Source organism: the organism of the source record quoted next, unplaced genomic scaffold, assembly GCF_019419815.1.
Source record: "Pyrus x bretschneideri cultivar Hongxiangsu unplaced genomic scaffold, Pyrus_bretschneideri_v1 Contig26, whole genome shotgun sequence".
NCBI lineage: Eukaryota > Viridiplantae > Streptophyta > Magnoliopsida > Rosales > Rosaceae > Pyrus > Pyrus x bretschneideri.
This window is the reverse complement of record NW_025999568.1, coordinates 4171562-4193749: the sequence shown is the minus strand read 5'-3', so window position 1 is coordinate 4193749 and position 22188 is coordinate 4171562. Positions and strand designations below refer to the sequence as shown.

Genomic DNA, 22188 nt, shown 5'->3' with positions numbered 1-22188 from the left:
ATTTGTCTCTCCAATTTGTATAGAGCGGTCAATTTCTTTCCTAAGCTGTAATTTTAACTGATTACTTCTCTAAATTTTTATAATTAGTCAATTTTTTCTTGAACTTTAACCTTAGCCGATTACCTCATGAACATTTATAAATAACCAGTTTTCCCATTAACGCTAGATTTTAGAATATTTCATCTAATTTTCCATCTATTTTGATCACGTAAACGACACATGACAACTGTATGAGGGCAAGAAGAATAGAAAATTGGATGAAAAATTTTTAAAACCTAACACTTGGGGGGGGTGGAATTGGCTATTTATAAAATTTTAGAGGGTAGCCGGCTAAAGTTAAAGTTCATGGAGAAATTGGCCAATTATAAAGTTCGGGGGGAACCGCTAAAATTAATGTTTAGGAGGCAAAACGAAAAATACCTCCGGTAATAAATTGTTTTTTGCCACTTTAGTCTTGGTTATTACAAGTGACACTAGAAAATGGAGACTTTAACGTAAGAACTTGAATGATAACAAATGATACTGGAGAGGGGAGACTCGAACACAATACCTCAGATAAAATGATAAGCATGAGATTAGATTTTTAACCATTTTCGTTTAAATACAAGCAATACTAAGGAGGCAACACTCAAAACAAGACCTTTCTTAATCACCTTAGCTTTGGAAGCAATCACTTTTTCCACTGGTACCTCTGTGATCATTCTATAGCAAACAAAACATTTGGATTATAAGAAAATAACATGTAGAACCTCCTTCCATTTCATTGACTCGTAACTCATGAAGGCACAATTGGAAAGAAAGAAACTTGAGGAAAATAAAAAGCAAAAGAATTTACACAAGAACTCTGTGTTCTACTTCTACCCTATTCATTCATGCTAAAGTGAAAAATAAGGCATGGAGAAGTTGTTCTCCTCTCTCCAATCTTTCTTTTCCTTTTTTTTTTTTTTTTTATTTTTTTTTTAACCATCTGCTATGCAGATTTCTCAATCATTCGAGACTTATTCTTCTTCTTCTTCTTCTTCTTGGACTTGATTGCACGATCGATGCATTCGAATGCTGCAGATGCTGTTCCTTGCTGCCATCATTTCGTTAAGCGAAAGCCTCTTCTTAGGCCCTGGTTCCGGCCTTTGCTTCGGGGCGCTGTGGGATCTTGACTTGGCATTAAATGACTGAGTGCTTGACATGTAATTTGGGAAGTTTGTAGTAAGGCCGAAAGAAGCTGTCTCCACCAACACTTTTAGATGGTGTGCTGGGAGCATTAGAACGAAAAGAGGTGGCAAACCGTGGAGTGTTATGGGCAGTCGAGAACTTGCATTCATCACCATTGAAGTACCATTCAAAATCTTGAGGTTTCTGGCTATCAGGTATAGAGATACGAGTTGGCATTGGGCAGGGCAGCGGTGAGGAGATTGTTTGGTAATGCAGGTCTTCGCCACGATCAGATAATACGGTGTTGAATCTACGAGACCTGGATCTCGGCTTGAATGTGTCAATTTCCACAATTTTCGGGCTTTCATCAAAGCTATCAACCGAAGTTTCATAAGTTGCGGATAGCCTCCTGCTATAAAATTCACTTCTTGCATCTTCAAATCTTTCCTGTAAATATATTAACGAATCAACCACATAAGTAAGAAGCAAAAAATGTACAATGTGATTCAGTTTGGTGAAATTAAAGACTTACAACAGACTTCCGGGCAGTGATTTCGGGTAGGAACCTATTCTCTTATTGAAAGAACGACGCGCACGCTGGTATCGGACAGTAGTCTGTGCTCTAAAAAGAGCTTGCATACTGTAAAGAGTAGCAGCAGCCCGTTTCCGGACAAGAAAGCCTCTAACAAGAGCCTGCAACTTAACCAGTCCTCTAAGAGCACGGTGCGCCTTCCTCGCCTGAAATCAAATTCGATCCAAGATTCAACACAACGATGCGCATAAATAATCATTTCACAGAAAAGGCAAGAAAACCGAAATCATAACAACAAATGGGGTACATAAGATGAAAAACCAAGCCGAAAAATCATTACCAGAAAAAGCAAGAAAACCGAAATCATTAGCACAAATGGGAGGCTGACATTAAAATCATTATCCCGTTTTAAAAACAAGATTTCAAATTTCACACACTTCACATTCGGATATACACAATGATGAAGGAAGAACAAATGTTGGCCGTTCGATTGACAGACGGAAACAATTTTTGTACTGTTCCATAGGATTTCAAAGCAATTTTGACAAGCTTTGGGCAGCAGACACAAACGTAAGACAACAAACGTAAAAGCAAATCTAGCAGTTCCATTGACTGAGGAAGCAGATGTTTGTTCTCTACTGTTCCATTAGGATTTTGGAAAACGATTTCACAACATCCTGGGAGCAGACACGAAAGTAAAAATTAAGAAAACTACTTCCACAAAACCAACCAAAACATACGTTAAAATTTGTTAACTTTTCACGTAACCAACATTCTCAAAGAAAAAGCAAACGTACCAAATAGCCTCTGAAAACTGTTTGAATCTTCATTGCAGCCCATCTCTCTCTTTTCCCAAACATAATCCCGCCTCCACCGCCATGGCCGCCTTGACTTGTCAGCCTCACAACAGCCACAGCCGCCTGTGCGGCGGCCACAGCGGCATCAGCAGCGGCTGCGGTGGCCGCAGCCACTGCAATTGCGTGCTTGTTCTGCTCCTTCTCCGACTCGGCAAGATAGGATCTGAGCCAGGCAGAGTCAGCAGGGACAGGAACATTCGGCGGAAGATTGGTGGTAGTGTCTTTCCCTGACTTGGCAAAGCTCCACCTTTTCTTCTCCTTCCGGTCGCTGGACACGGTGCTGGTGTTGTCGACGTGGTGTTTCTCTCTCTTCATCCCCAGCAAGCCCTTCAACCATTTTGTAGCTCTCCCCATGTTTTTTGCTATCTCACTTTCTCTCTCTAGAATCTGAAGTTGAAAGCTGGAGAGAGAAAGTTAAAAGGAGGCAGGGGTTAAGTAAAGGACAAGTCAAAAGGATCCAGATGGAGTTTATGAAGAAACAAACACCTACAACGCACCAAATGTAGAGAGAGAAAATGAGGAGAGAGAAACAAGTGAGAGTGAAGAAAGAAAGTCGTAGAGAGAGAGAGAGAGAGAGAGGGAATGTTGAGTTTAAAGAGCAAAGTGGTGAGTTGTGCACATAGGCTATCCCCATTTTTAGTGTCTAGAATTTGGATGAGAGAGAAAGTTTTGAAAAAAACTAAAATCCAAAAACGAAGGTGGGTGTGTGTGGAGAAAAAGATTAACAAACAGAGAGCAGAAAGGGTTCTGCAAGATCTTTACAGGTTGCAAGCAGAGAAGTGTGGAGCAAAAGATTAACAAACAAAATGCATCAGAGAAATGCTAAGGAAAAGATTAACAAACAAAACACTTGAGTTAAAGATTAAAGATTGGATTTTTTTTTTTTTTTTTAATTTTCTTTGTGAATTCTGACAGCTCCTCGTGAAGCACTGTATTACAAGACAAAATCCGTCGCGGAAAGATGCAGATATTCAAAATCAAATTTTATAATTAAAAAAAAACAAAGTTTCAAAAACTTGACGTAAACAAAACAAGAATTTACAAACTCTCACTCACCTCCTTAAAATCTTTAAATTCAAAAAAAGCGCCGGGTTTTACAGTCCCCGCACTTTGTCCTCTGAATATTCTTGGCAAAACTACAACAACAAAAGACAACACCACCACCTCCTCCACCGCTTCTCTCTCTCTCTCTCTCTCCCCTCCCACTCTGCGTTCTCTCTATAAATTTCAACTTTCTGGAGCAACGTGTACTCTGGATGAAAGATACCCACTGACAATCCCGTGAACCGCTTCCAATTATTTTTAGAAAGCCTCTCCCTTCTTCTCTTAATTTCAAAACCCTTTTGGGTAATAGTACGCTTCTCTCTCACTCCTCCCTCACTCCTCCCTCTCTCTCTCTCTCTCTCTCTCTCTCTAGAAAGAAAAATACCCTTCCATAATTAAAGCTTCTCCCTTCTGCAACTGCAAGCCCCCAACCCTTCCATAATTAAAGCCATAATTTTCTCTGATCTCTCTCTATCTCCCTCTTTCTCTCTCTCTAGAAGTAGACTCAGATTGTGTGGAAGTACTAGAGAACTATAGAGGAGGACTATAAAAAGAGCTGGAAAAACAGAGTAGGCATTAAAAGCCCGCTTACCCACCAAAAAATACTTCTTTTTATAGCTTCTTTGCCCCCCAAGGACTAGTACCACAGACGAGTGAGAGAGAAAGAAGAACCCAAAAAGCCTGAGACTTCGCTTTCCTTCTTGGGTTGGAAGCCTTTCCGTATCTTTTTTTCCCAGTTATTCCCTTTCTCTCCTCTCTCTCTCTCTCTCTCTCTCTCTCTAGGATTGTTTACTGAGTCTCTGGCATTCTTTCTGCATCACAATCTCTGAAACAGAGCTCTCTGGCATTTCCCAAATCAGCCCTTATCAAGCAGATCTGAATCCATTTGGGGGGTGCAGACATTGCTTATTAAGTAAGTAGGGAGAGAAACAGAGAGAAGGGGACGGGGCAATCTTGGGATTTGAAAATCCATAAATGTTGGGTTTTTGAATTTTTATTTTTTCTTCTTCTGATATTTGGGATATACCAAGTTAGAGTCAGTGATAAAAATGGCACTCTGCAATTGACTGTTTGGAAAAAATGATTTTTTTTTTTAATTTTTTATGTTTTATATTAATTTTTCCTTCAAAAAAATTTGACCGAATGCAGATCCCTTCTTCTTCTTCTCTGCAATCTGGTGTGATGAGTGCTGTCACTGAGTTTTAATTTTTCGTATTATACGCTGTCACATGATGGATAAGGAACCTGAAAATAGTATGGATCTTCCTTATTCTTGTTCATTGTTTGGCTAAAATCCAGTACATAATTAAATGCATAACGTTTAACAATAATATTTTTGCATTAATTCAAATTAAATTTCAAAGATTTGGGCGAAATCATAGGTAGAATTTGAAGAGAATGGATTGTGTATGGACACACGTAGAATTAAAAAAAAAAAAAAAAAGGGATTGTGCATTTCCTCCACATTACATGTTACAACCCGTTCTTAATTTTACCGTAGATTATGCCCCCGAAGTTATGAATTTACAAAAATGCATCTAAGGGGTTAAGTGTAAATTTCACATGGACATCTAAGCTTATTTCTTATGATGTCTATTTTCTTGCGTTATTTGAATAGTATACGAACACGAGAGCATAAACTGAACATATAAAGAACAAGTTACACACATTTAAACGCGAGGGGAAATTTATGGATCGTTTAGAAATGCTTTTAAAATGTGAAAGTACTTTTGATGAAAATATTTTTGAAAATAATAACTTAGTAAAAATCCAAGTTGATTCTAAAAAAACAGTTTAAGTACTTCCTTCAAAAAGCATATATTTGATGCTTCTTCTAAAAAGCACTTCAAGTACTTTTGGAATCCAAAATTAATTTTACCAAAAACGCTTTCAGTTATTTTAAAAATACTTCTAAACGAGCCCTTCGTAATTTTGGACCCTCGAGTATTAGCTGTTGGAATCATCCAAACTGCAAGTGGAATTTATTTTAATGTTTCTGTTTAGGATTAGTGCCCTATTTGCAGTGTTCCCTTGTAGGGAACTCCTACACTAAGCCTAGCAGCCCACTAATTTCCTAACCTCTTTCTCTCGCACACCAAACTATCTTCCAACTATCTCATTCTCTCTCAACACTCTCCCTCACTCGAAGAAAACCCCCATCAATTGGTTCAATGAACACCACCATCTCCGACGAATTTCAGACCACCAACACTACCATTAAAATCTCTTTTCCCTCTGAGCTCATCTTTGATGTCAATTTGGAGAAAAACGAACCCTAAACATCGATTTGAGGAGCTCCGACACGGAGCTACTTTGCGGGCGAGTTTCACTGTTTTCTGAAGAAGGTAAGGCCAAAACCACCATTATTCTCTTCCTCATATTGAGTAGATGAAGTTTCGTTTATTGTATGTGTAAAAAGTGGCGAAGCCAAAAATTGTTGAGGGGAGGGACGAACTTAAAGGAGTGCAATGTTTAAAAAATGACAAACCAATACGGGATAAAAATCAATTGTCGCTAACTTTTCTTGGCATGATGTGGGATTTAGGTTGGCAAGGGTCATTTTGGAGATAGTGTTTACAAATTGCTTTGCGATAATTTGGTGGATAATCAAGCATTCGATGTCTATATCCAAGGACTTATAGTATCGTTTTATTACGTAACTGTATAATGGAAAAAGAAAATATTAGACTCTTAATCCTAGAGTAGACTATACCAATATGACTAATAACTAATTAAACTAACAATTCAATTAATCAATACCAAAAATCATACAAATTATTCAATAAACAAAAATTCAATTCAACTAATCAATATGAATAATCATATACGTTATTCAATAATTCAATTAATCAATACTCATAGAACTCATATCAATTATCAATAATCAATAACCATATTAGACCATCTCCAACCCTGACCTAGAACCTAAAAATATTTAGCCCAAAAACAATTTTTTTACTCCAACCCTTATGGCCTAAAATTTTAGCCCAAGATTATCAAAGAATGAATTAAAGCTATTTTTTTAATTAACTTTAAAAAAAAAATTATGTAGACTATCCTAAATTAATTTTATGAACATTTTAACCTAAAAATATTTAAATTCCGATAAATTTTGAAAAATCACTAAATCAATACATGAAAATCATGATAAACCACATAAACTTAATACAAACGACATTTAATAAACCACATAAACTTAATACAAATGACAATTAATAAACCACATAAACTTAAAAAAAAGAAAGAAAAAAAAGACAATTAATAAACCACATAAGCTTAATACAATCGAAAACTCATAAACTTAATAATGATATCCACCATCTTGAATTGGTGATGGACTTGGGTGATAGTCTTGAGATGAATCATCATCTTGAAATATACTCCTTATGGCATTCCTTCGTAAAATGTCCTTTTGCTTACCATGTAAGTATTTCTTCCTCTCTGGAATGTATTTGTCGACGTCCTCCATCATCAAATTAATTTTGAACCTTTCTTGCTCCCTATCCCCTTCTTCCTTCATGGCCAAACGCATTTGGGCCGATTCTTCTTGTCGAGAGATATGGTTTTTGTTCATTCTTGCAATTTCGCTAGCAAGTTGTGCACGTATTGGATTTGGGACTTCCCTTTTCTCTTTACTTCCTTTTGCCTATCTCTACCCCGGGGCCTTGCAAAAGAAGAAGTTGGGGTCATTTGTTCGACACCTTCATTGTCGGCAAAATTCACTCCTTCATTGACATCATTTGGGGGTGGGGCTTCACTATGAAATAATCTTCCACATTATTGGTTCGCATCTATTCCCCACCTCGGACAATCCTTGAGAATGTTCCAAGCATGATGCAACTTAAAAGCTTGATTTTTTGGTGTAGTTCTTGTCTTGTAAATTGCCATTGCTTTGTCACCCTATGCAACAAATACATAAAAACAATTAGTTGCAAAATACTATTATGTACATGACAACTAAAATATCAACAAAGAAACTCACCATTTCTGAGGTGCCCCTTCCATTAGGCATGTCAACCATGGGTCTCTTCAAACTTCCCTTTCACAAAGTGCATGCTTTGTTGATAATCTTCCACCGATCATAAACACCACCAACTTCCCTTCGACCGGCATTGGAGTTTTCATGGAACTTATCAACGATTTTACCCCACTAAACCTTTCTATTTTGATTCGTGCCGACATCACCATCTTCGCTAACAGAAATCCATGCCAAACATAAAGCAATATCTTCGTCAAAGGTCCAATTACGACCTCTAACATGCTCTTTTGCCATCTTGAAAAATTTGGAAATGAGAATTGGAAGAATTGTAGGAGAAAGGTGAGTTTTGTGTGGATGTTTGAACAAATATATAAGTATTTATAAAGTTTTTGGTTGAATTTTAAGTTAAATAATTTTTCTTTTGTCCCCCCTGAATATTCCTTTATGCCGACAAAATATTCTGTTTGGTGACCTAAAGCTAAAAGATTTCAGCCACCGTCAGCAGAAATATTCCACCTCCGTTGCATGTCAGAGCATGCATGTTCATGAGTATGGATGGGCAAAATACCCATGGGTTTAGGTAACCGTGGTCACCCGCCCATTTAAAGTTTATGGTTACGATTATGGGTAACCATTTAGACGAACAAACGGTTATGAGTATGACCGTTTATCCGTGAAATTTAAATGGATGGTTATGGGTATTACCCGCGGTTATAACGGTTATCCATTGGTTATAGGTATTATCCGTAATTATAACGGATATTCATTTACCCATTTAATTTAATATATATAAAATTAAAAAAAAAATTAAAAATCCTAAATTTTCAATCTCCCCGTCAAACTCAAACAAAAAAAGCGTTCTCATAGAAATGATACGAAAAAAAGTAAATAAACTGAGAATTCGGGGCACCCCTAACGATGCATGCATACAAAGTTCTAACTGTCAGGAGTTCAATGATCAACAGAAATGTCATGGCAAAGTCAATGTCGAGCAATAGAATATTAAACTATCTTCAAATAATAACTAATTAGACCTCAATGATGCAAAGCCAAATACAAGAGACCGAGCTGAAGAAAAAAAAAAGAAGCAAGTACAACTTAATGTATCGTTCGTAAATTATTATTTCGATTATTAGAATTGTATGAGAACTTAAATAATTAAAATAAAAAAATGCATACTAAAATATACCTATAAAGGTATTTAATTGTCAGAAAGCAAAAATTATGACAAATTTTTCTTTTGTAAATTTCAAGTTGTTAAAAAAAAACATGTAGACGGATGAAAAAAAGGTAAATGAGTAAAAAAAGGATAAACGGTTTCAAAAACGGGTAAATGGGTAAACGGTTATAGTTAAATGGATAAATGGTTAACCGTTTATAAACGGTTATGAGTATAGGTATAACCGTTTATTCAATTACCTAACGGGTAACTAGTTATGCGGGTATGAACATAAACGGTTATAAGTAAATAACCGTGGTTACCTGCCTGTCATAACCATTATCTATCCCTATGCATGAGTCATTTTTTAAACACTTTTTAACTCCCGAATCGAGCAAACATAGGGAACTTTTGAGTTTTAACTTTTTCCTTGGTTGTTGTTTAAATTAATAATTTGTATTGCGATTTCTCATGTAGATTAGGGGCGGAGCCACCTTGTCATTGACCCTTATGACATGTTAATGATTCTCATTAAAATAGTATATATTATATTATAATTTATTAGAATTTGTTTGGTATCTTATTTAATTTTTTTTTATAATTTCTCAAAACATTTCTTAAGAATTTTTCTTGAAAACAATTTTTTTATAACTCAAAAACTTGTTTGGCATGCGATTTAAAATTTTTAATTCTTACAACTTAAACTAGAGAAATAGATCCAAAAAGAAGAGGTCAAGAGAGAAAGATGAGAGATGAGGAAATAAAGTAAGAGATGATTGGACGAAAGAGAAAGAAGTGAGAGAATCGGATGAGATAAAAAGGGAGAGGAGTGAGAGAAAGAATAGAGAGATAGAAAAGAACAGATTGAAGGAGAGGCGAAAAAGGTAAAAAAAAAAAAAAGATAGAGAAGGGGGAGAGAGAAATAAGAAAAGAGAGATAGATTTGGAGTGAGAGAGGAGGAGAGAGAGAGAAAAGAAATGAGCGATATTAAATTAAAAAACTTTAAAAACTCATTTTTTGTGTTTTTAGAGAATAAACTATATTTTTGAGTTAATTTTGAATTCAATTTTTGAAAATAGTCATACCAAATAAGTTTTTAAGGGCTAAAACTTGAAAATTATTTTTGAATTAAAAAAGTTGAATTCAAGTAGAGTACCAAATAGGCTCTTAATGATCTGCTATATTCATATATATATATATATATATATATATATATATTGATCTTTGTAATCACTAAACAAGTTAATCCCTATTTATTAGTTGACGGAAGAGTCCTAAGATGGTAGAGTTGTTTGTTATCTTTTTGTCTTCTTTCATTATTTACTATATTTATATTATTTAAAAAAAAATAACACAAACTAATAATGTAATCAATTAATCACCATTAAACTTTTCCTCCATCAACAAAAAAAACTTTTAAACTTCACATATTCAGAGAATTGGCCATCTCCAACTCCAAGACAGCAAGCCTTCACTAGTTCATCTTTGGATTTTTTTTAATCAACAAATCAATTAGGTAATTCTTAACTTTTAGTTTACAATTTTCTTTAGGATTTTGTTGTTTATATATCAAGAAAGACAACATGGTAATATACATCGAGAAAGATATCTTCGATAATATGGACAATGATGTGATTATGAGAAGATTTCAGACTATGAAAATTCGTCGAGGGCAATTGTAATAGTAGAATGTTTTATGAATACCTATTAAGACTAAGGATTTGTTATTTTTATATGAGTTTTTCTTATTATCTTTTAATTTTATAGTCTTTTAAAGTTGACCCTTTATTAAAAAAATTTCTAGCTATGCCATTGCATATAGGAGAGACTTATTGTTAGAATTTCAAAGGGGAGATGAGGCAGGCGGCTACGACCGACGACTTACCAGTGAGCGGGTCTTTGTTTTCAACTATATATATGTCATATGGTTTCCGTAACTGTTTTTACGAATACTCGTATATCATGCCATGACTTTTATGTAAAAAAATACAAAATATTTTGTACATTATTATTGTTGTGATTTATGAGCTTTATGAATCTGACTATGGCTTGATCATATACATACTTTATCTACTCATCATGTATATTTGCACGGTGTTTATAGTCCGGGATCAAGACTAGATTCACATGTATGTTTACATGCAGCTTTACGTTCACATTGGATCCATTGTAGGTGCCAGACTGTACTAATTTTTCATTAGGTAACTAAGACTCATATGTGATGCGCTTAGCGCTAGCTTCACGTATATGTACTAGGAGAACGTAAATTTATACACTCAGCGTGTTCATGTAGCTCTTTTTTGCATGAACTCATGTGCATGCATGTTTTGATGAGCATAACATAACATATTATATTATATTATATTGTTGAGATATTTGTGATGGACCTCTATCCTTGAGATTTTATGGTTTTATTTGGTACTTGATTTTCATACTTACATAGTATAGTTTGGAAACTAAGGGTTTTACAGTAAAGGGGTTACTATTTTAAAAAACAAAAGGTTTTAGAAAACTTTTATTTTTGCTCACTCACGTTTTTTGTTTTGCACCATTCCGAGACTAGTGGATCTACATTGGTGGAAACGACGACTTTCGGCATTCGCTAAATCTGCTTCCTATCATGTAGGAAGTTAATTTTTGTTAGTTTGTATTAACACCCATCTTATCCTTTATTTTTTATGCACTCTTATCTATGCTCTAACACTGTATATGTAATAAGGACTTTTTCCCACACTACGCACTCTTGTTTTAATTTCAAATTGGGTTTTTATTACAAGTGGTCATTCAAATTAACCATTATCATCAAGATGGTCCTTGAAAATGAAAATCAATCAATGTAGTCTCTGAATATCAGTATCGCAAATCAATACAGTCATTTCGTTAGAATTTTGTCAAAATTTCTGTTAATGTGCTGATGAGACACATAGGTGGACCCACAAGTCTACTAAATATAGCCACATGGATAAATTATTGAAAACTATATGAGAAATTAATCTAAAATCAATTAAAACGAAATTCAAAATAAGTAAATCAAAAAAGCAAAATCCGTTCAACGGTACAAGAAACCCAGGTCCCGAGAAAAACAACGTCAGGGGTGGGGTGCAGGTGGGAAGATGGTGGCTGAGGTGGGAGAGATGGCAATGGCAAATTTATAGCTTTTTAGCCAAAATGGTCTTTGAGATTTGCATAACACATCACTTTGGTCCCTGAGATTGTCCACCATCCATTATTTTGGTCTTTTCGTTAAAAACTCTGTTAAGTGGTTCCGGAACTCATACTTGAAGCTGAGATTTTTTGCCAGAAGTTTGGGCAATTTTCAAAGCTTCATAACTCAATCATTTCTTAACCAAATTTGACCCATAATATATCAAAATGAAGATAGGAAAGTGTTGAACAAGATTATACCTATTTGGAAACCTAATTGTTGCCAGAGATGGCCTGAAAATAGTCTGACAGGTGACTGATCTACAGGAAAACTGGAAAACTCGCTGGAAACTGGGTAAACTTTAAACGTTCATAACTTCTTCAATACTCAACGAAATCGAGTGATTCAAAATGAAAATCATACTTCTTGATGAGAAAGAGAATGGTATATTTTTGGCAAATAAATCACCGTGGTTTGGCCGTAAAATGGCTCGAAATTGGCTAACTCGATGAAACCAAGACAACCATTTTCGAACCGTTTTCCGGCCAAACCACGGCGATTTAGCCATCAAGAAAGCTACCATTCTCTTTTTCTTGTCGAGAAGTATGATTTTCATTTTTGAATCACTCAATTTCGTTGATTATTGAAGAAGTTATGAACGTTTAAAATTTACCCAGTTTCTGGAGTTTTCCAGTTTTCCCGTGGACCAGTCATCTTTCAGGCTATTTTCTGGCCAAACCATGACTAGTTGTCTGTTAAGAAAGGTACCATTCTCTTCGTTTCATTGAGAAGTATGATTTTCATTTTTGAATCACTCGATTTCGTTGAGTATTGAAGAAGTTACGAACGTTTAAAAGTTACACAGTTTCCGGGGAGTTTTCCAGTTTTCCTGCGGACCAGTCAACTTTCAAGCTATTTTCCGACCATCTCCAGCAACCATTGGGCTTCCAAATAGGTATAATCTTGTTCAACACTTTCCTATCTTCATTTTGATATATTTTTAACGGAATGACCAAAATAATGGATGGTGGACAATCTCAGGGATCATTTCTATTGATTTTCAATCTCAAGGACCAAAGTGATGTGTTACGCAAATCTCAGGGATCATTTTGACTAAAAAGCCTTAATAAGCCCATGCTGATTATTATCATCGTCGTAATACATATTTCACTAGCATTGAACACATCCATTATTGCAGCTATCGTCCAACTCTGGCTTCTCGAGTTGCAGAGTCCCTAAGACCATCTCCAACCAAGTCGGCAACAGGGCTATAGGCTAAAATATAGCCCGTTTTGACACAAAACTCATTTCCAATTGAGGGCTGGGCCAAAAAAAATTTGGGACCCATAAGCCAAAATATAGCCCAATGGCCAAAGCGGTGGCCAAACATAGCCAGACAGCCAGCCTGGAAAGTTGGGCCCAGTCATGCTGCTAGCTGACAGCATGTAGCATTTTTTTTTTCAAAGACGAAATAAAAAAAAATTAAAAATTCTAATTTTTTTTTCCTACAAGTACCTTAGCCATTTCTATACAATTTCTCACATCTTTTTCACCCTTCCATACTATCTTACCTCATTTTAATGTCTAAGTTGTTAACATGCAAGTAAAATCAAAATATTTAATAACATGAAACTTAAAACAACGTTCAGCGATAAGTGGCCCTCAAAATATGTTCAAAAACCTTGTTTTTTAGCCCCCTTCGATTAGAGATTGTATATAGATATGATCTGACACTGTTCATTAAAAAATAATTTCTTGCAAAGTTATAATCTGGACGGAGGCTAAACGTAGTCCCTTCAATTAGAGATAACCTAACTTTGCTTATTCTTGTTTGGCTTTGATACTTCTACTGGCTAATGAGGGAGTGGAGTTTTGGTTGTTGGCGCCAGGGTTCAAAAAAGCAGCAGCCAAGAAGATGTCGTCTTTTTGTTGAACACCTTTTATTTTTATTTTATTTTTTTGAAGAGGAAAGCTTTTATTTTATTTTTTTGTCAAACGATAGATTTTGTTAGATTAGATGTTAGATTAGCCACCGACAGAGTTTGAACTCATGTCATTATGTAAGAGCTCAACACCTTTCCACCACTATGGTAAAGGGCCACTTGATTCAATTTTTTTATATTTTTTAATTAGTTTTAAACTATTTCAAATTAAATTTTTGTATAGGTTTTAATGAATTTATGTGACAATAATTTTATTCTACATAAGTGCCACATAAGCAAACTAACAGAAATTTTGACGAAACTCTAACACAAGGGCTACATTTATTTGTGACACCAATATTCTGGATTATGATTGATTTTCATTTTCAGGAACTATCTTAATGGTATGGATCAATTTCAGGGACCATTTGTAATAAATACCCTTTCAAGTTTTAAGTTATTCGTACTTTTTTACATATTATATTTACTTTGTGGCTTCGTCACTTTTCGAGTATCGACTAGCACGCTTCAATTTTGATATCCACGTAGATATCTAGGTCGGGTTGTATTTTTGTAAGTGTTGAATTGCTTTGTTGGTTATGATTTTTTTTCTTCAAACTTTCTCATATTTTAGTTTGGATTAGACATTAAAGTACCAAAATCTATTGTATATAAGAAATAAGGAAAGGCCAAAACTAAAAGGGGTAGTGTTGATGTGCCTATGAGTTTATATAGTTTTACACATTGTTTGATTAATAATTTCATGAGGTGCAGGTGCAATGGTCTTTTTTTCAGTTAATTAATTGAGGTGCTAGGGTCTATACACTTTGAGAGATGATGAGTAGTACTAATGAAATTGTGGGCATGCTAAAGGTTTAATACAGTTGACTTATAGAACTTTAACCACTTGGGAACTTTTATTTTTGCTCATACGTTTCTGTTTTGCCCCCTTTCAAAGCTTAGCGACTGTACTTCGGTGGACACGAGGATTTCTAGCATTCTCTTATGTCCACTTTTAATAATATAAAAAGTTAATTTTTGTTAGTTTGTATTAACAATCATCCTATTCAAGATGAGAATATCCTCCATTTTTGCTGCACTCTTATCTATGCTCGGACACTATATGCTTGGTAATAGGAGTTGTTTCTCGCACTGCCCACTCAAGTTTTAATTTAAGTTTTAAGTTATTCGTCGTTTTTATTTACATTTTTCGTATACTTTATATCTCCTCATTGGAGAGTTTTCCGGCCAATCAAAAATGCAAAATACACCTTTCAAAGTATTCTACATGACTGCATCTTTTATTAGAGATGCCCTGAGAAATAAAAAAAATTAAAACATGTTTGACATCAATATCTAAATGAAAACAATAGAGGTAGTGGTGAAAATGGTTGTGCTGATGGTGGTCGTCTAGCTATTATGAACGAGAGACACGAGGCAATGGTGGTGGGAGTGACAGCAGCCTAGGTGGTGTTGTTGTCAATAGTAAGATGTATGAGTAAATGCACTTAAACAATTGAGTGACTGACGATATCCATTTACGAAATCATGCCAAAAATATGTGGGGAAAAAAGTAGGATTGACTGAAGTTGCAGCAAAATGAATTGGCAGTTGCATTGTGAAGATTACAATCCTTATGGAACAGTGGAACTTTGCAACAGAAGGGGACCAAGCTTTGCTGCTTTCTTTGTAGGTTTGCAGCCATTATACGAACTTTGCCATTAATCTTCTGAACCCTATTACGTGTAGTTGTATAACTTGTGTATAATCAGTACTAGTCCCAGAGCTTTCTACGTCCGTACACATACATTAATCATTATCTTTCATTCAACAAGTTATCAGTTTTGGACCATGATCAGTTGGGTGGATTTGGCAACAAGTCATCGGCAACGACTTGCATATCCAATTTATATCCCAGAAGGCCCAAGTTGTCTAACATGTTACATATGAGACATCAATCATGCCCAACTTGTCTATGTTCAAATTTGAATTTTTTCGGAGTTGTTATTGTCTATCTAAAATTTCATCATAGAATCTTCTTACTTGAAACATATGGGAAAAATTAAGGGCTGGTATGATATTGTTGTGTTTTGAAAAAAAATTGTTTTTGCTGTGCTGCGAAAATAAACAGCTGTGAAATAAAGCAGTAGAGTGTTTGGTAAACTTTTTTTGTAAAAGTGCTTTTAGCAAAAAAATCAGTGTTAAAGTGTTTGGTAAATTTTTATGTAAAACCGCCGCGACTGTGTAAAATGACTAAAAAAGATATGATGTTGAATATTATATAATATTTTTTTTATCTTTTCTTTTATTATGACAGAGAGGACGGAAGAGAGACGTGGCGGGGTCGGCAACGAAGTCGACAGGTATAATGTATAATTTATTTAATTGCTAAAGGCCATTTTGCGTATTGGAAAATTTCATTAAAGGCCTCAGTGCCTCTTGCGAAATCAATTAGCGCAGAAGCTGGGCAAGCAAAAAAAGCCGGTTTTTCAAAGTTTGGTTTTGCAGCTTTGTGTTTTTTATTTTTTTTTCACCCAAAATTGTGAAAAAAAAGCTAAAGTTAAATGTTTGCCAAACAAAAAAAAAAAGTCCATTTTTTTTATACCCACTTTTTTCAGAAGCACTTCAGTACCAAACCAGGGCTAAGTATGAGACTGTTTGATTTGACCTACTCAATACACAAATTCCAAAACCAATTGATACAGTGAAAGATATGTACATGTATGTTTGATAGTGATTTTACAATTGCTAAACCTTTAAGTAACCAAAAATGTTTTTGACAATGTTTAGATCTGGTTTGGTACTGAGGTGATTCTGAAAAAAGCTAGTATCAAAAAAAGCTAGGAGTTGTTTTTGTGTTTGGTAAACATTCAGTTTCAGCTTTTTTTCACAGTTTTGGCTGAAAAAAACCAAAAACAAGAAGATGCAAAACCCAGCTTTGAAAAACCGGTTTTTTTTCACATCTGTTTTACATAAAAGTTTACCAAATACTATAATATTGCTTCTTTTTTTTCAAAGCACTTTTACAAAAAAGTTTACCAAACACTCTGCTGCTTTATTTCATAGCTGCTTATTCTCACAGCACAGCAGAAGCAGTTTTTTTTCAAAGAACAATAATACCAAATCAACCCTTAATATTAAACGTTTAAAGTGCTTATGAGCTTGAAAAACACTTAAAAGTTCTTGGTCTGTAAGCACTTGCTCGACGCTCTCTGAAGAAGTACTAGGATTTCAAGGCAGTGCTTAAGATTTTTATTAAAAATTTCGATGTGCTTCTACTGAGATTGCTACTAGTAAAACATTTATAAATATGTGCTCTTTGGACAAAAATTTCTAAATGGACGCATTTACAAATGTATTTTGTATACAGTTTTAATCTCATTCTTTATGTTTTGATTTACGTGTTTCTAATAGCTTTAACACCTGGGAGAACAAATATCACGGGAAGAGGTGGCGGTGGGAGATGTAACACCCTAAATATTTTTAAATATGTAATTTAGTTATGAAATTCAAATTAATTGATGATTTTGAAATCTAAGTGAAGGGAAATGTGAAATCATGTTCCCAGATTTTATTATTAAATTAAATATTTTGCAGTTAGTACAAGACATTTATATTTACCGCGTATATTTGTTCAATAAGTGAAAATGATGAAAATGCCCCTAGTTGGCTAAACCAAATTATACGATGACGTACTTTATCCACTTTACCTTATATGTTTTGCCGTATTTCTTGGCATGTTTAGATAGAGCTCAATCCTATGAGCACATAGGCGAAAACCGTTTGCCAAACGAAATTATAATGAATGAGATATAAACGAACAAAGACAAGAGCAAATAGGTCATTTGACCATTAATCTAGAAGGCTCCAGCTTTGCTGGAGTAGATAGTGCAAGCCACATGTGTGGCTGTGATTAGGGAAAGAAAGAAAATGAGAGAAAGGAGAGGGGATAAGGAACAATGGGGAGATGAAAAATGAGGGAAATGAAGGAGGAGAAGAACCGGCCAACCTGGATCCCACGTGACCCGTTTCTGACTTGACTACATACCTGGTTTCTGCACAGTTTTTGTCGCGATTTTGGTCGTTTTTTTGGCGAATCACGACCATCCCCCACCACCATTCGTCATCTCACCATTCCTCCTACAAATTCCGCCGCAACCCCAACAATGTTTTGTCTCATTTCGTGGTGCATAGTACCCACGGGCCAAGAACTCTTTGGCAGCGATTTGCCACTTCTGAAGGTAGTACAGTTGACCACCACCCTCATTCAACTCCTTTTGAGGCCAGGAACAAAGCCCAAACAAGTTTGGGGGAGGCGAAGCTGCGGATTTGACGAATCTAAGAACACCAATTTTAAGGTTTCTGACGGATTGTGACTGATTTCAAATGTTTCCTGGCCGAATGAGACTTTGACACAGGTATGAAAACTATTTCTCTCATTCAGCTCTACATGCCCATAAAATTTGGTAGAATTTGGAGTTAGTCGGAAAATTGGGTTTCCGTTCGCCAGAAACCGACATCTGTGGCGGCACATGGCTAATGGGGCGACTTTGCCTTTTTAAGCTAATTTCTATATTCTGAATTCATATAGGATATTCGTTTGATGTGATTCGATTGTTTGAATCTAGTATGGAACATATCCGCCACTTAAATATTATTAGTAAACGATTTAAATACGACGGTGAACTACGAATGGCTTGATCCTGCTTGAGGGTACGTAGGCACTCCAACCAGGAGGTTAGATGCAGCCATAAAGTAATCGAAATAAGTTTATTGTGGTTAATAGGGTTGTAATTAACTATCACATTGTTTCGACCTACCACCGAATTTTGCTTCCGAATAATTTTTGGGTCGTTATAGGGGAGTAAATAAAGTGCAGAGGGGACTAAGTCATAGTTTTGGTGTCTCTAAGTGCTTTTATTTAGTGGTGGACTATCATAGTTGTTAAGTCCTTTCTTTTATGTCTTAGGTTCAAACCCTTCCCCTCTTTTTATTATAGAATATCGATTGTAATACAAAAATATTTAATAAAAAAAACAATTAATTTTAAATTATAATGCAAACTTTTCAAACAATTTAAGGAATTATTTGTTTATCCATGTAGCGCAAGTTTGACGTATCTGTCAGAGAAATTGTGGTATTCATATTTGTCATGTCATCACTAATGACCAATTTGAAAAAAAATATAAAATATGCAATAGAGGTGTAACAGTACTGCAACAAAACAATAACTTTTTATATGACATTTCAATATTTGAAAAATTATGCAAGAAAAATGAAATGTTGACAAACTTAGATGGTGTAAAATGTAATTTCCTCTATTATTTGTTTTTGCTTTTCAAAAGCAATTAATGCACTTTTTTTGTGAAAAGTATATTAGGGTTGGGTTTGCAGAATCAAGAAAGTTAGGTTTTAGATATGGTTTTGGGTAAATTTTATGGTTTTGCGTATAGTCGTCCTACTGAATTTCAGATTCTTTCATTTTCTGGCCTTAGTTATTTAGGTGGTACATTTAGTTTTTTTTTTTTTTTTTTTTTCCGAACTCATATGTTACTTGCCCTCCATTTTATCTATTAATTAGGTTTTTTTGGTAAACTAATAGGGTTAGTTTCCTCCTTTTCAAACATTTGATGCATAGTGGCTCGAGTGGAGGTTGTATTTTGTAGTCAGGTAAATTGATGATGAGCGTGGATGAAAGATTGGAGAAGCTTGAGATTCAAGTTAGGTCTCTTGTTTATTGTCAAGAACAACTTTCAAACAAGTTTTCTGTGCACTTCAATAAGCGTAACTTCGGTGCCTATTGTCGATGCAAATTTCTGTCGTCTTCAATCTTGACGAAAATGCACTTGCAAAACAATCAATACCTTTGATCAAAGACCTAAGCCTTACGCGACCACGAGGTTGGGGGGGGGGATTAGGCCAATGGATCTCCGATGCCTAAGTCAGTTTCTCTGAGAAGAGTAAAGTGTTTAGGGCTTTTTTAGGGTAGTAAAAGCTTCTGAAATTTTGTAGAATATGAGGTATATAGGGGAGAGGGCCGGCCATAGTGTTAGGGTTTTACCCTGCATATTGCGGCATTTTATTGGTCAAAGTTTATGGAGAAATATTCTCAAGATATTAAATAGGAAATAATGTCTTGAGATAATGGAGTAAATATTCCTAATTGATTTAAATTGGGATTACTTACTTGATTGAAGTTAGTCTTCAATTGAAAATGTATTAAAGATAGGATTTGGGTAATTAATCCTTATCTTTAATACTGTGGACGGTCATATTCAGCTGCTGGGTCTTTCAGGGGTGTGAACTGCACGTGAGAGTATATGAGAAGCCTGCCTATTTATTGAGGGCAATCTTGTCCTTCTTGAGCAAAAGTCCACGTGTCACCTCTAGAATTTTTGGGATTATTTTAGGCTCCATAAATGCCCCACACCAACTAGGTTGCACGCAGGAAAATGCAGTAGGTGTAGAAATCCCAATCTAGATGGGGCTTGTAGAGTTGTTTCCCAATTTGAACTTGATCTCCTTTCTTGATTTGGAGATAGACATTTTCTAGGAAAAGGAAACCAATTGCCCCTAATACCTATTTAATTCTTCCTTAAGCTGGGGATTAAATAAATTTGGAGAACAATCATCATTCCAACAAGGAAGAGAGAAGCCAAAGGATTTTCCCCCTTCCCTAGCTTTCTTCTTATCTTGCCCTTGCAAAGAGTCATCTCTCATTTTTGGGAGTCCTGGGACTTGAAAAATTGGCTCGGCGAAGACCGAGGATGTGTGAAACACGTGGTAAGGGTGCCATAGGGCTGCTAGTGGCTTGGCATGGGGTCGGCTCGGCTTAAACCGAGATGCTGGTGACTTAAGCTAGGCTTGGCACGCGGCTGGCATGGGCCAGGTGATAGCTCGGAATGGGTCGAGGGCGCAGGGGTGGAGTGTTGGGCTCAAGCCTGTTAAAATTCAGAGGAAAATGAGAAAGGCGATAGGTGTTCACCCCCTCTCGCTGGTGGACTAGGTCGAGAGGCCATTGGGCCGATTGTGGTGCGCTGGATATGAGAGAAAGAAAGAGCCAGGTCTAGGTTGTGGGGTTTGGCTTGTTGTTAGACTTTTGCGGTTTGGGCCCGTGCTGAATGAGGGTGAGTTGGGCCGTAAGGCTTGGCGCTGGGGCGCTGGGCTCTGCGGTCCTTTATTTTTTTTTTTTTTAGAGTTGCCTTCTAAATATTTTTCCTTCGTACTTTTTATAAGGATTTTGGACGAGTATCTTCCACCTTTGTACCATCAAGGTGGTTATTCCGACAAGGTGGGCTACTTCAAGGCTGCATATGTCAAAATTAATTCCGATAAGCTATTTCAGGATTTTCTTAAGGCTTATAAGCATGTGATTTTGTCTAGGGTTCGCGTTAAGCAAGTGAATGATGATAGCGGCCATGAACCGTGCGGCGAGGGTGCCACTGCTAGAAAAAAGGTTATCAAATTCTATTCGTATTACTTCATGTTTGGATTTACTTTTCCTATGTCACGTCTTTTCCAGGAGGTGATCTACTCTATGAAATGCGTGCCTACTCAATGCTACCCGAATGCAGTTCATGCGATGGTAAGGTTCTTGAACTTGAGCAGGTTTTTTTTTATCTCGGCTTTACCAGAAATGAGTTCTGGTACTTCTTCAAAATTGGCCACAAGGAAGGCGTGGGGCAATTGAGGTCTCGCCATAGACTGCTTGATGCTTCCTGCAAAGGTGATCATGAGTAGGCGAGAAACACTTTGGAGTTTAGTGGAGAGTGGGAGTTTGACTCTTCTCTTGAGCTGCGTGTTCCGACTGTCTTTATTAATGGTAAGTGAACTGGTTCATTCTTGACCTATTTGAATTTTTGTTGAGCTGTTCCATGACTTTAGTTTATTGATTGTCCTTCTTACTTTGTGTAGATTCAAAATTTGGCTGAACTCCAAGAACTTCAATGCATATGAAGAAAGTGCACATCGCTTTGGGCATTCCTGCTGAGTACCATGAGTGGCGCTAGCTACTCAGTCCTCTTCATCGGAGAAAGGCGGGCTGCCTTCGAAGGAAGAGATAAAGCAGATAAAGGATAAGGCGTTTGCTCGTATGAATGCAGCTGTAGAGCCTACTGCTAATGAAGGTGGAAAAAAGAAATTTTCCTCGCCTGCTTGCGAGTCTTCGTCCTATAAGAAGCTAATGACTTCTTCTCCTACTTACAGGGGCTTGTCTGCTGCTGAAAAACTTGTCATCGATTTGATTTCTCCAAAGGGATGAAAAAGTTTATCGAGTCTGAGCCTGAGAAACTTGTTGCTCCAAAAGTAGCCACGTCTATTGTTGAGAGGATTGCCCAGTGGAAAGGTTCGATGATGCCCCTAGTGTTTGGATTTGTGTCGAAGCGCATGTCAGAAGCTAAGT

The 22188-nt window shown here is 36.1% G+C and overlaps 1 protein-coding gene across 1 annotated transcript; it reads right to left on the bottom strand.

The window, feature by feature from the left end:
* Nucleotides 1-741: 741 nt before the first annotated feature.
* Nucleotides 742-3574, bottom strand: LOC103936369 (protein IQ-domain 26-like). The gene is given in 5 exon segments (XM_048587230.1): nucleotides 742-1200; nucleotides 1202-1596; nucleotides 1682-1725; nucleotides 1728-1887; nucleotides 2479-3574. Coding segments are annotated over 5 exon segments (1215 nt in total). The 5' UTR covers nucleotides 2893-3574; the 3' UTR covers nucleotides 742-998.
* Nucleotides 3575-22188: the final 18614 nt, after the last annotated feature.